Below are 14,693 nucleotides of genomic sequence, written 5' to 3'. Positions count from 1 at the left end.
CTAAAATTAATCAAATGAAACTGAGAGAAATTATAAAAAAAACGTTTATCCCTTTCTATTTTATGCCTTTTCGAACGGTTGACCCGGTCAAATTTTCAAAATCTATTGGAACCAATAAAACAAATATAATAATTTTAATCAAAATTATAACATATTATTTTTAGAAAAATATATTTTATATTAATTTTTCTCTATACTAATTTTTTATTAAAGGCACTTTAATAAATGTTGCAACCAATAGATATAATTTTTAAAATCCCATTCGAGTTTCATTAATATTAGAGCCGTCTGAGAAATATTCACATTAACATCATTAACATTTTATTTATCTCAAGTTAAAATATTCTGAATACCTATATACAGATTTTATTAAATTGACTTTTCCTATATACATTTATCAAATCAATTATTAAAAATACATAAAACTTTAATTTTTTTTATTGAATAACATAGAAATTAATTTTTTAAAATATTTATTAATGATTACCCTTTTCCTTTTCCTTATCCTCCATGACTTCTAATACTTTTCAGAGAAACACATTGCACATAAACAAGGCTAAAAAAATCAAATCAAAAAGAAAAAAACAAAGATATTTTTTTTTTGGGAAACGGTCCCCTTCTAAGAGCCTCCACTCTTTGGTCGTAATTATGACATCTATGACCTCTCACCCTCGCAATGCATAATTAAAGCTCTACCACACTTGTGATCCATCTTTGAACAACATAAAACATAAATGGTTGAGATGGCAGATTTCTTTGACTTACTGAAATCCTCAAGAAGACTTTTTTTTGGTATATATATCCTGATGATTTGAAATGTGAAGGTGCAGAAGTCAACATACTTCTCTGATGCTCCTGTTCAGCCAAAAATTCATGGATTCCACTGTGCTTCATCCTGTGCCATCAAGTTTTTATCTGAATCAGAAACCAATAAATTACAGGAACCAATCTAGTAGTTTATTTGATGCAATGATAGTTTAACAAGTGTTTATATGGTTCAACTAAAAGAAAAAATGACATCATTATTTGAAATGGGTGAAAAATAGATGAAGATTTTCTTTCTCCGACTAATCTGATTCCCCTGGTTCACTTAACAGGTAAATTTAGAACTCAGCTTATGAAGCCGACCTCCAGAATATTCGTCCCATCCCACTCTGAGTGCTTTAAGACTACCACATGGGGGTGATGGGAAAAAAATCTTTGAATCATGCATGAGGAAGTTGTTGGGAGAGGACATAATTTACTTACATAAAAATTTGGCTAATTGGCTAGGACCATGTCTTCTGAAACCTTGGATTGAATAGCAGCTTCTATACTTCTCCATGCCGACTCCCTTTGCTCTTCCAAATATTTGGCTTTTTCTTCTTTGTCTAGGTGTTGTCGCTGGCACTCTTCGAACAGATGACTGTCCATGTCAAAGAACATCTTGCGAACATTAGCTGTTAGACCGTGAATAGCTTGGTTCCAATGGCCTTGCATGTTCTTCTCTAGTGCCTCGAATAGGATGGGCAGTATCACACCGCGGTTTTGTGCAATTAAGCTGATAATGTGATCGTTGTTCCACAGAAACAAAGCCCGTTCCGCCACCTACAACACGTTTTCATCTATAGATATAAGAAAGAGTGGAGAAAACAAATAAAAAATCCATGAAAATTTTGCATTTATGTGAATGCATTTTATGCTACCATCAAAATTCTGCACGAATATGGAAAAAAATGCAAAGCAGAGCACAGAGATAAGGTGAGAACATAAGAAGAAAGCAGAAACAGGAAAAACACAAGGCTAAGTAATGTGAAGACGAATTTTCATCTGAAATGAGACAAATACAAAAAAACTAGATAATAAAAGTAATTTATAAAGCAGTAGAGAGGTGGAAGCTTTAATCATCCAACAAAATATCTATATCTTAATTTGCTATTGTAATCTCGATAGACACATAGAAAGGCCACTGGAGGAATTTCATAGGTTATCAGGAATATCAGATTGCATAGATGGAAGTCTCAGATTGTTTGTAGATTTGGTATGCACAAGAATGTCATAGAATGCTCAATAATAAACCATGACAGTTTGAAAGTAAATTAAGCATAGCCAAACGAAGAAATTTGCACGAATAAAATTCTCAACAATCAGAATATCTCGATAAAGATAAACTGTGCAGAAAAATAGTTGTTCAAAAGGCCAAGTGAACAACCTAGAATATTCTGCATGGCCTGTCTCATATTCATGTTTTATTGAAGCCATCAGCCAGTGAAGAAAAAGGAAGAAATTTAAGTTTATGCTCATCAAAAAGATCCTCGCATGCTATGACACTGATTATCACATTATCTGAAATCTTCTTAATGTGCACACAAGTTCCGTAGTTTATTGTTTCTTTTATTTATGCAAATTGAATGTGATGCCATGTGATAGCAAATAAGAAAACTTTAAACAAGAATTCTACAACCAACAAAAGAAATTAGAGCCATGTAAAGCAACAACTTGAACTAAATTTTGGAACACAGGGAAACCAATATTGTACAGTTGATGGCATTTGCATGGCACCTTACCCATTTGAGTCGGATTGGAGCACCCAATTATGCTTAATAGTTGGGTTCGATTCAGATTTGGGTTTGCTTAAAACTGTGAGTACCCATAAGCAATCATATAGTTTATCCATTTAAGCCAGGTATTTAAACAAGTTCAGATAACAGATATCTAAATGGGTCCAGATTATGCAGGTAGTGATGGATGGTTCAAACAGATTTTTAAAAAAGAAAGCGAAGCAGGCATGTCTGCAACACTTGTTGGCCTAGTTCAGAAATTCTTATTCGCAATCTTCCTCTATGGAGTCAGGGTAGTTGTGAAACCAAACATGTTAGAAGAGACACAGTATTCAAGTACTAGTGAATCATACTAGAAAATAATAACCTGCTAAAGCATTTAGCGATCTGTTTTCTGTTTGGTTTTCGAGAACCTTGATTTGACAAAAGAGTTCCATAATGATACAGTGAAAGCTAAAGGCACCTAATGATGAGCCAAAAAATGTTTTAGGCAACATAACACATACCGGCATTTCTAAAATTTATACACTAACTACTCACATTCCATTTCATCTTACCTAACTGAATGCTGCACTTGGAATCTATGTGAATGCTTATTTTTTGACTAGATATGTGGGCGTAGAAAGTGGCTATTAAAGAGTTACTCGTCATAATTGCAAACAATCTTGCAAGTGAATTACATTGCTTAAAGAAGTCCTTATGGGTCATTATGGATTAGGTTGTCCAAACAGTTCAAACCAAACTTCTTCTTAAACCAAACTTGGTTCAGTATGTTTGGTTGAAACCCACTGACTAGAAGCAATAATTTGATTTATTACTTTTTGAATGTTCATTAATATTGAAAAAAATCCAGTCAATTTAAACAATCAATATAACCATGAAAACCTTAGTGTGTGTGGCAGATTATGCATTTCTAAAATCAACAAATACAATTTTTTGTTGGGACTTAATGTACCTTCAGATTCTTTGAGAATGGACAGAATGAAAGAACATAATTAACATCAATTTAGAAGAAGGAATTTTTCATTGACAGGGCATTGAAAGAATAACATCTTCCAAGTGGTGGCTCCAAACAACCATACATTAGATTATAAGTCTAATTAATTTGATCCCAAACAGTCCTTAAGGGCTATTGATAGTGATTCCAGTACTTACTGGAAAATAATTGAACAAACCTAGGAAGAAGCTATCAGGGGATCCACTTCAACTTTCCTAAACCAAAGAAGGAATAGATAAATTACAAAAGAAAACTACGGCCACTCAACTTATATTTTGCTGATGAAAAAAGAATTGTTTAGAAGTTCACTGAGCAACATATGAAAATACAACAAATGCAACTGAGAAAAAAAAATACCATCCAACTAATTTTTTTTATACTTTCAGATCAAAAGGTCAAATTTATATATGTTAGTTCATGTTCAAGCAGGATAACAATCTCATCGACAGTTAGTATTTCTTTTTTAGTATAGAACAGTAAAAAGAAGGAATATGGATAATGAAACAAACCTGAAAATGCGAGCTGCTGAGGCAGCGAGCAATCTGCTTGAACAAGGGAACCATGCAGCGTTGGAACTCTGCCGGTTGCGTAACCTCCAGCACCTCCTCCAACTCCCCAAGGAATAGAACTTCCTTCTGACAATTAGTAACAGGCCAATACTTCAGGAGCCCCCTAATGACTGTATCCGCCAGCTTAAAATCCTTCTCGACGAACTGCACAATGCAGTAGGAGAGCTGCTGATGGTACATGGCCACAGGCTTCGGCTTGTGCAACGGGATGAGAGCACGGATGAGGAAGAGCTTGTGCTCTTCCTTCATCGGCAAGGCGAATCCGTTGATGACGCTTCCAAGGATCTCCAAGAGCTCGCCGATCCCCCTGTATCTCTCGGTCTCGAAGATGAACCTGTAGAAGATGTTATTGATGGCCTTGCGAATGAATGGACGGTGGACCATGAACTTGCCGTAGATGCGGTGAAGGATGGTCTTGAGGTACTCGCGCTCGCGGGGATCCTCGGAGTCGAAAAGGTCGAGGAGGCGGAGCACGAAGGAGTGGTCGATGTAGCGCTTGGCGACCTTGGCCTCAGTGTCAGAGGACACGACGTAACGGAGGAGGAGCTCGTAGACGAGCTGGAGGTGCGGCCAGGCGGGGTCAAGATACGGGTCCTCCTCCTCCAGGTCGGCGGGCTCCGCGCCGGTGTTCTCGTGGGAGGCAGGGGGGAGGGCGCGGAAGATGTTGACGGCGACGGTGCGGGCGAGCTCCTCGTGCACCTGCTCCGTGAGCCGCCCGGAGCCCGATTGCATGAAATCGACGAGCTCCAACATCGTCTGCCGCTTCACCTCCTTATCGCGGGCCAACTCGATCGTGTCGGAGAAGTCGAAGAGCACGGCGCAGATCCGGAGCTTGCGGAGGGCGAGCGCGGGCCGCTCGGGGGCCGGCACGTCGCGCAACAGCGGGAGGGACTCGATCTGCGGGGCGGCGGCCGCGGGGCTGGAGGCGTGGTTGACGGCGGCTTCACCATCGGAGGCTAAGCCGGCGGCTTCCGCCTTGGGACCGGGCGCGCGACTGCCCCGCTTTATGATCTTGTTGAACATCGCCGGAACCCTAATTGCAGCTCTAGATCGAGCAGGGTCGATCGAAGGGAAACCCTAAGGAGAGCAGATCAACGCATCAAGAACAGCGAAAGAGCGAAGAAGAATCCCGCTATAAAGTTGAATATCGCGTAGAAGAAATCGTATTTAAATTGAGATCATAATTCATGGGAGAATGGAAAGCAAGATTGCATTATTAATTTGTTTAATTTTTAATTTAATTCAGGGAAGAGATAAAAGAAGGAAAAGAGGGGTTGAAGATATTTGAAATTATTTTTTAATAATAATAATAATAATAATAATGAGGCTACTTGAGTTGTTTTGATAAAATTAGATCATTAGGAAGTTGGATTAGATGGTGATTGGAATGGGTGTGATAAAAAATAGGAAATAAATATTATAAAAAGGAAAAAGGAGTGAAGATGTGTATGTATATAAAACTAGTAAAGCGAATAGTGCCAGCTCATCGTCCGCGACTAAAAGGTTGAGGTATCTGAAAGTGATCCGGGTGTCCCAAAGTGAATAGCGCTAAGAACTGTTAAGCTCATTTTCCTTCCAAGTAAAGCGACGAATTAAAAAGGGTCAACCCTTCAAAAGTCCACGGGTAGCGAAGAAAGGGCAGCTAAGTTCTGGACACCTGTTAGTTTTTTTTTTAGTAGTTCTTTCTGCTCCCGGCTATTTGCTTGTTTGCTTGGAATGAATTGGAACCCTAATACAAGGGTTTGGACTGGGCTCTTGGAACTACCTTCACCGAAATCAGAACTCGTTAGGGCTCGGACTGAGCTCTTGGAATTACCTTCATCGGAATTGAAACTTGTTAGGGCACGGGATCTCGACTGCGGTATGGAGTCGATTTAGATTGACTCCTCCTACCCAACTAAGTGAATTTATCCCCCACGTCTCTAGGCTAATGAATGACACATGAGTGATCTAGAGCTAATCTAATCTCCGGTTAAATAGTGGAGCCTATCGATTCTATAAATCTGCCTAATGTCATCAGTCCATCCAAAGTCATGAATGGTACATGCCATTCACTCTACCTGAGGCACTCATATCACTTTCGGAGAGTCAGGCACCATATATATATATATATATAATGTTAGCCTGGCAACTGAGTACGATTCTAAACACTTGTAAGTGATCTGAGTACCTGGAATCGCACTCAATCGCCCATACATTGCACACAGATCGAGTGTGCATGCTAACATCTCTCTCTCTCTCTATATCTATATAGAGGGTATTAATACCATGCACACCCATCGTGGGCGCCATGATGGGCGACCCTCATAGGTCCGAGCCCCCGATCATTTTTCATGTGAGAGGTGTCCATCGTGGTAGTTTATGGTGGGTGTGTAGGATAAATGTCCACACACACACACACACATGTAATGTATTTTTTATATAAAAAAATCTTTAGCATAAATATTATACCCTAAAATCTAAACCCTATGTTCTAAAAAAATGTATACTAGGTGCTCACGAGGTGTGCATCATAACAAAATCCTACACACACGAGATAAAGTTATGTTGCCCACCGCGCAGTGTGCGCCTCTGTGGGACTGCGTAATGTTTTTTTTTTGCGGTTATGTTATTTAGGGTTTTGACTTTTGAATTTAGGGATAGTGTTATAGTATTAAACCTAAAAAAATCAAACAAAAAAAACACATTAGGTGTTCATAGGATGTGCGATGTAAGGTGTGCGACATATCAGATCCCATATATGATTTTGTTACAACATACAACTTATGGTGCACACCCCATGAGCGCCTAGTGTAAATTTTTTGTAAAGCTTAAGATTTATGGTTTAGGGCATACACACACACACAAGTTAGATACCTTACACACCCACGAGTACACGACACACGTGGGCAACTGAGTACACTGGGCTCCTGAAACTAGATCCCGACGCCCCGCACACTTAGTTGCCCATGGTGTCACGCACCCATAGATGTGTGCATGCAAGGTGCTTAGAGCCCCACTTTATATATATATATATATATATATATATAGATATAGATATATATAAACATGCGCACGTTAATCCCCTATGTGCCCCTCTACGCACCTGATGCAGCGTTGAAGTTTTATAAATGGTAGATAGATCTACTGTATTATATGGAACTAATTATTCAACTATAACTTGAGTAAATGAACATAAGATTAAAATTGTAAAGATATGAATGTTAAGGTGGATGTGCAGACATAAAAAAGGATAGGATAAAAAATAAAAGCATTAGAAAGAAAATCGAGATTGTACCTATTGAGAGAAAATATCAAAAGACACGTTTAAGATAATATAGATATATACTTAGAGGATCAATAAATGCTCTAATTAGGTGTTATGAAACTATGACAAATATGCACATCAAATTAGTAAGAAAAAAAAATGAATATAAATAATAAAATAAGATAAAATTTATTTAAATATAACGTAGAAAGATTTGCATAACCAATCCCACCTAGTGGGACAATAATGTACCTCACCCGCCAATCAAACCTGAGTTGATCTGAAAAATATTGAGTTCGAGTTGGGAGTTTTAGGTTTGGATTGGATTCAAGTTGGGGGGTTTTTTAGATTGTGTTAGGATCGGATGGGATTAGGATTCAGGTTGATCTGAATTTAGGATTTGATAAATTTTTTAAGGTTAAATTAAATTTTATTTTAAAAAGTATATATATATATATCAATATCAGGGTTAGTATATTAATAATAATAATTTTGAGATAAAAGTGAAATGAAAAATTATAAACAAAAATAGTAAAAAATAATTATTTTTAATTAAATTATTTAAATTGGTCAGATTATCCGGATTTGAATTTTAGGTCTTCGAATTGTGTTTAGGTTCGTGTTAGAATATTTTTTATAAAATCTTTGCTTCAATCAAAATTGAACTCATCCAATACACTTAAATTGACACTCTTAGATAAGAGTTAATTATTATTCTCATAGCATTTCAAACGAGGTTAGGGAATAGGAAATTGTCAAAAAAAAAAAAAAAAATGAAAAAGTCAAAATTTTAATTAAAAATGCTTTAAGCCAACCTCACTTTCCAACTATTTTAATCTACTTTTAATTAAAATAATACCACCTTGAAACTATTGTGTACAAAACAAACAACTCCAAAATGATGCTATTTTATATAAAGCAACCCTAACGTGAAACACAATAAAAATATTTTAGATAAAATATTATAGATAAGAGCACTGTTTTGATAATTTTTGAAAAAAAAACTTTTTAATGATATAAATAAGTATGGCACAATTTATCACTTTCTTTTTACTTACTACATAACTCAATCAGAGCAATAAGTATGGCACAATTAAAGCCAGAACTAAATCTTAATTGCCTATCAAACATTGAATGAAGCATGTTCACCTATAAACCAAGAGATTACAGAACTTTAAAAAAGATTACAAAAAGAAGAATTTCGAATTCATCCCTACAACATGAGTAAGTTCTAGTAGAACTACAACTATAAAGATTAAGTTTAAAGGCGCAGCCGGAATGAATTACAACTCCTTACATTAATGATGTTAAGTGTTGGAAGGTTAGAAGAGGTTTGAAAGTAGCAGCATGTTCTTCTGAACTCGTGCTTCGTCTGCGCATGTAACCAGCTTCCTGTATTGTTGAATTGTAAGCTTGAAATATATCTAAAATCTAGCAGAGAAGAGATCAACTTTATTATTTGGACATCACAGTTTTATCTTCATATTCAGCCTTCAGTTCTTCTACCATGTCTGCCTGCTGTACATCTACTATTACACCCTCCCCTAGTCTGCATAATAAACCGATAGGGTCATACCGACAATTTGATACTCTTTCGCCAAAAAATAAACATGGTAAGCAAAAGCAAATAGTGATTAAAGTTCATAGTAATCAATACACTTCGTACTCACATCTCAGTACTGGATGCATCGGTGTGTAGACTGTCGATGCAAATCAATTCTGAGTTAATTGTTTGACCCTGCAAAAACAGTAAATAGGAAAAGGAAATGAAATGAAAGCAGATAATTTATAATGTATTACTAACCAGAGCTTAATGTTTTAGCTACACAATTCTAATAAGGTCTTACAAGCTCTGTAGGATTCAAAGTGCTTGGTGTACCTATCTTGGCCTTTGGGCTTCTCAGAGTGCCCTGCAGAATAATAGGGTCCAATGAGGTTGGCATCTGAAACAAGAACTTGTATGATATTGCCTCAAGGACTAGAAAGAAAGATCTGATCTTCTAGGTAATAAATGCATAGTAGATCAGGCAAACTTTATTTTGGCAGCGCGAGCTAGCAAGGAATTTTTTTTCCGAGCAGCTTAAATTACAGCATATTCAAGAAAAAGACCAGGCACAACATTTTCTACAAGTGGAGGATCCAGGCATTTGACATAAAAGTATCTAAATGTTGAACATGGGTATTCGGGACAACAAATTAATAAGAAACTACAATACGATGTGGTATAAAATGATGTATCACAAGTTAGAAGTTCCAACTTCTTTGGGTCAGATTGACATATGACCAGGTTTCAATGCTTTTAAATTAATGGCCTTAAATATTCTAATGATTAATTAGTAAACATCAGATAATATAAGTACCAGTACAATAGAGTTAAGATCAATGGTCATATACATTTTTTAACCTTGGTTGTCTAACTCTAACACAACCCTCATCTTTTTTCATAGAGGTTTTCGTCAGAGTTTCAGATGAGCATTGAGAGGTTTGCAAAAAGTTCAATGAAGGAATCAGATTTGTATAGATGACCCTAAATAGGTAAGACAGTTTGACGATGATGATGAGAAGATGATGCTACTAATCACATCCTACAATAACAACAAATGTCGAGTCCTAACTATAATGGTTCAGCTGACTATTAATGGTATTGTATGTTTATTATTAATATATAAAATTAGAGATAGCCATTTCCTAGTGCCTTATGAACACTAACCTAAAAATTAGAATAGAAAATAGGCTTTAACTTTCAGCGTCTAAAAACAATGCATCCAGGCAGTTTGTGGTAAGTCCACTGCAACATGTAGCATATGTGATCAATATTAAAATATTGAACAAATATTTGTATTAATAAACATGGTTAATATATATACGTACAATAAAATATGCAGATATAGAGGCCCCTATAGAGACGTTTTACAAAGAAATAAATATTTAAGTGTAGTGACTAATGCAATCTTCACTGAGTGAATCAACAAAAAATCATGCACTCTTGATAAAAGGTTTTGTGGTTTACAATTTTTCCCTATTGTACTTTTTAAAGAAGACTAAAAAAATCAACAAATAGAGAAAATTGTTGTGTAGTGAGACCTTGTTTGCCCACATTAATCCACAAGCATTGCAAAGCGACCTTGGTCCAGCAGGTCCACGACGCATGGCTGGAGTCATCTTTTCACTGATTCCACAGTTTTGACATCTGAAGAGCCGAAGTAATCAAGATGATAGAATTGCAAATTGTTCTACTTTTTCTTGAGGTATTTAGAAAAATGGAATTTTAAACTCACAACAAGAAAGAAAGTAGCATTGACAATTTACTTTGATTCTCTAGGAAGGTCTTCATGAATTGAGCTTTGAACTGGTTCACCAAATGAAGAGGCTGATGCTCCATCCACTGGATTAGCCTTGCCTGCAAACTGACCTTTTCTTCGCTGCATCCTGCCAAGTCATTGTGCATGTAGAATAATTTCAATTATTGTACTTATCACACTTTTAACAGTATTGAGTACTTGACAACCATTCCATTGGCGCTACATATGTCCAGAAAAGAAACATATCTTGCCAAAACACGGTATGCAGATAACTTCAATCACCAACAACAAACAATTAAAAATATGTAGTAGCAAAACATATTTCCATGACTGCTCCAATTAACTACATGATAGGTCAGGAATACAGGATTGGATACTATGGGCGAGTTTGCTGGTAGATGGGAGATGCAAAATTCACTGGATCAATTGAGAGATGAGAATCCTAATGCTTTTTGGAAGAAGACAATAGAAACTGAACTGCTTGGGATTAATTGAACTTGCTGATACAGGGCTCGAATAAAAATCAAAATGAATTAGATTCAACTATTAATGATGCATCTATGGAATTATTCCTTCTTCATTGCTGATACAGGGCTCAAGCTAATTAAATGACTCGTTTGTGGTTGAACTCATCACTGATGTGGTAGAGAAGAACGTAACATTATCCTAAGAAAAAATAAGCTGGAGGTACTCTTGAAATTTGGGTGGTCTTAAGACAACCCACCACCATGTAGACAGACATCACCATTTTAACAAGATACATTTAAAAGTGTTTGCTTTGGACTCTTCCTTCTGCCTTTTGTGGAAGTGTTGAATGGTAATAATGTAGTTTCGTTTGTCATTAGATTTTCATTTGATGTGTGGCAGTTTTCTCCTGATAATTCACTTCTTCCTAAGGCTTTGCATACCTAGATACATCTGGAGCACCATCAGTTCATATTTGACAACTAGAATCCAATCTAATTGGAGCACGTTCTAATAACTGGAAAACAAAAGCTCAAATGAAGAAAAAAAAGGTGCTGCTGAGCCAACAATTAATAAATCACAAGGCATAATCTAAGTCGGCTTAGGTTGACTAAAGTCTATTCTAACAAACTATTTTTCAAATTCACTGAAATTCAAGCTATGTGCTGTAGTTGTTTTCAGCTGTGTGATAGCCGGAAGATCCTCCAACATCAATGTACAAAAATCCAATGGTATCGTATGGGATTTGTTTGCAACTAGTTACATTTTATATAAAAGGCATCTCTCTTAAATCCACAATCACAACAAATACCTGAGAGCAACCTCTTTGCGTACAGTATACCGGATCTTCTTATCAAAATTCCTTTCTTTCCGCTTCTCGCGGAACCTTATCAATGAAGCAATCCTTTTTGCAGGAATATCTGCTCGACGAAGGATATAGTCATAAGCCTGCAAAAGCATTTGTTATCGTCAGTGGGCGAAGAAAACCCTTAGCATCAAGAATACTGAGAGGAGAAATGCAGGAAGACCTTATCATCCTGCTGAGAGGGTAATTGCATGGAAGCCATGCCAATGGGCACTTCACTTCCTCCTAGTAATAACAACACGGCTTGTACCTGCAGCATTTCAGTCAGAAAGATTTAATATGTAAATTTTTATTAAGCAATGTCATGGAAAAAATCCTGCTATTTCACTACAAAAAGGTGTGGTTGTTCTCGAGCAGTAATATAAAGTTATCATTTTTAACCAGCTTTCGAACAGAGAGACTGTGAGAGAACAGAAATGAGCGACAAGGAACGGACCTTCTCGGGCGAGACCGAGTCGAAGACGTAAATCTCTCCCTGAAACAAGAGCGTGAGCTGGTTCGAGGCCACGTCCATGAGCGGCGCGGCAGCATCCATAGCATCCGTAAGGTGATCCCGACCGGACGACGCGGCAAGGGCCGCTTCCGTCTTCTCCGCACCCGCGGCCTCCTCCACGGCTCCTTGCCCGTACATCACGAGGCCCTAGGGGTCCGCGACCGAAGAGGCTAAGGTGGCGGGAGGGCGGCCGGCCGGCCGGCGGGTATACGGGCGATGCTGGGAAAACCCTAACAGAGGGGCGGTCGACGGTGAGCGAGGGAGAGGCGCGCGATCACCGCCGCTGATTTGCGGCCTGATGGATGCGACCCACGACAAGCGCGTGATCGGGAAGCAATGATGGTGATGATGCCTTCGGCTGTGGATGATGATGAAGGCGGGCCCCAACTCACCTCCACCGTTCGTTTTGCATGGGGATGCGAACTTTATCCATATCAAACGGGTATACTAATTCAAGGGCAGTTGCCGATTTTTTAAAAAAATATTTTTTTTTTTTTTGAAAAAAAAGGGTTAGACAAAAATGAGAAGGATGTCTATTTTTTTCGAATTATCCAAAGACTTTTTTTTTAAATCAAGACGTTCTACCCACCAATGACTCAGGTAGCAAGTTACCATAATATAATATTAATCAAAGTTAATTCTGTTGGATATAAATGATGTAAATAGTGAAAAGATGGAGATGAAAAAATTTTTTATTGTGAATGAGATTTTAATCTTATATTGAGAGTTTCATGACATGTTAGTTAGTTTATATTAATTTACATATATTAAGGATGTAGACAAATGTATAAGGAGAGACTTTCTCACGTGTACGTATGTAGTGGGGATGCAAATACAGGGTTCAGATTGCACTGAACCATGTTAAATCGTGTGCAGGCACGAGCTGCGAGTGTTGAATACCAGACCGATCGGGGTAAAATTTACCCAAATGGAACAACTAACATTTTGTCACGTAAACTTTTTTGTTGCTTGTGTAATGGATGCATTAAAGTAAGATTAATGCAGAATAAAAATGCTGGCGAATAATGATCTTTAAACGATCATTAACACTGCCCTTTGGTCTTGAGCTCTTATATAAGGAGGCTACGACCACAGGTAAAAAGTTACGCACACAGAAAAATAGCAGAAGTTCTCCACCTGCGTTCCCTTTTCATCTATCGCGCAACTCCTACTTGGCGGAGTGCTCGTGATAGCAGTCGGGTACCACTCAGTTCGCCGTGACCACCAATGCTGGGTGGAATCACGGTTAACCGTTGTATCATGGGAAACAGACGACCTGAGTAAACCTCGAAGCACTCCCGAAGGTGGGGTGAATCTGTTTCAAGGAAACTGCGTCAGTCACAGGCCTCGGTCCGCTGCTCACTCTAGTCTGCTAATCTCGCTCGGCGTCAAAGCCCGGCCGACCTCTTTCTCGGTTAGCTCACTTGGTCTCTACGTCCGCTTGCCCGGTCGGTCTCCTCGTCCGTTTGATCGGCCTCTTCGTCAACCCGGTTAGCCTCTCCGCTCGCCCGCTCGACATCTTTACCCAGTATGCACCAATTCACCCAACCGGCACCAGCTCGCTCGGCCTGTCTGCTTCGCCCAAGCAACCACTCGCTCGGCTTGTCTCTTCGCCCGACCGACCACTCGCTCGGTCTGTCTGTTTGCCCCACTTACCTCTCGCTTCGGCCTAACTGTCCGCTCGACCTGTCTGTCCGATCGATCAAACTATTACTTGCCCGTCTGACCTTTCAGTTCACTCGGACTTTGCTACTTAGACTCGAAGCTCAGATTACACTCAGTAATTAATAGAAACTAATATCTATGGATAATCTGAAATTATCGACTCTAAGTAATCTTTATCTTGACAAATAAGTAAATTTAATTCAATATAACTTAAATTCAACTAATATTCTGAATTTCCGTCACAATATTTTCCCATCAACAAACTCCTTTTTTTTACTTCAAAACCGAGCTCACCTTTAATTCTCACATCCGTCCCGGATTTCTTTCCATTCCACAAATAATTGAACATTGAGGAAACAGAAAACAACAAAAACTCTTTTTAAATGCTTTTGGATAACTAGCCATTAAAAGAATGTTACAATACCTCGAGGATAAGGATTAATTACTTTCACTGTTAATATATAAATAAACAACAGCAAATACAACACGTGGCACAATTTAAAGGTCTGTGGGGGAGGAAATGCACTCCTAATTGTGACCGCAATCCCAT

The 14,693-nt window shown here is 38.0% G+C and overlaps 2 protein-coding genes across 3 annotated transcripts; both read right to left on the bottom strand.

The window, feature by feature from the left end:
* Positions 1-573: 573 nt before the first annotated feature.
* On the bottom strand, positions 574-5,330 carry LOC122002960 (serine/threonine protein phosphatase 2A 57 kDa regulatory subunit B' alpha isoform-like). Its single transcript, XM_042558367.1, has 3 exons — positions 4,047-5,330; positions 1,249-1,587; positions 574-895 (listed from the first exon to the last, which is right to left on the bottom strand). Exons 1-2 carry the CDS (start codon positions 5,127-5,129, stop codon positions 1,261-1,263), a joined length of 1,410 nt encoding a protein of 469 aa, XP_042414301.1. The 5' UTR covers positions 5,130-5,330; the 3' UTR covers positions 574-895; positions 1,249-1,260.
* Positions 5,331-8,459: 3,129 nt separating this feature from the next.
* Positions 8,460-12,824, bottom strand: LOC122002959 (GATA transcription factor 18-like). Of its 2 annotated transcripts, none has more exons than XM_042558365.1 (9): positions 12,422-12,824; positions 12,149-12,235; positions 11,932-12,068; positions 10,663-10,782; positions 10,438-10,543; positions 9,201-9,296; positions 9,024-9,091; positions 8,824-8,902; positions 8,460-8,745 (listed from the first exon to the last, which is right to left on the bottom strand). In XM_042558365.1, the coding sequence occupies exons 1-9, from the start codon at positions 12,614-12,616 to the stop codon at positions 8,647-8,649; spliced, it is 987 nt and encodes a 328-aa protein (XP_042414299.1). In that variant the 5' UTR covers positions 12,617-12,824; the 3' UTR covers positions 8,460-8,646. The 2 variants fall into 2 exon arrangements, with proteins under 2 accessions (XP_042414299.1, XP_042414300.1); XM_042558366.1 differs by having other exon boundaries at positions 9,201-9,263; positions 12,422-12,823.
* Between the last annotated feature and the right edge of the window lie 1,869 nt (positions 12,825-14,693).

Source organism: Zingiber officinale, chromosome 7A (genome assembly GCF_018446385.1).
Source record: "Zingiber officinale cultivar Zhangliang chromosome 7A, Zo_v1.1, whole genome shotgun sequence".
Classification (NCBI taxonomy): Eukaryota; Viridiplantae; Streptophyta; class Magnoliopsida; order Zingiberales; family Zingiberaceae; genus Zingiber; species Zingiber officinale.
The sequence above is the reverse complement of the archived record's forward strand: the minus strand, read 5'-3'. Positions and strand labels throughout refer to the sequence as shown.

What these genes read in the sequence shown, in the direction of transcription:
- LOC122002960 (XM_042558367.1), bottom strand. Translation starts at nt 5,129, where the DNA reads ATGTTCAACAAGATCATAAAGCGGGGCAGTCGCGCGCCCGGTCCCAAG. An exon ending in TCAGCAGCTCGCATTTTCAG is followed by an intron (nt 1,588 to 4,046) that starts GTTTGTTTCATT and finishes AACGTGTTGTAG; the next exon opens with GTGGCGGAACGGGCTTTGTT.
- LOC122002959 (XM_042558365.1), bottom strand. Translation starts at nt 12,616, where the DNA reads ATGTACGGGCAAGGAGCCGTGGAGGAGGCCGCGGGTGCGGAGAAGACG. An exon ending in CCTCTCAGCAGGATGATAAG is followed by an intron (nt 12,069 to 12,148) that starts GTCTTCCTGCAT and finishes ATGCTTTTGCAG; the next exon opens with GCTTATGACTATATCCTTCG. An exon ending in CTGAATATGAAGATAAAACT is followed by an intron (nt 8,746 to 8,823) that starts GTGATGTCCAAA and finishes TCAACAATACAG; the next exon opens with GAAGCTGGTTACATGCGCAG.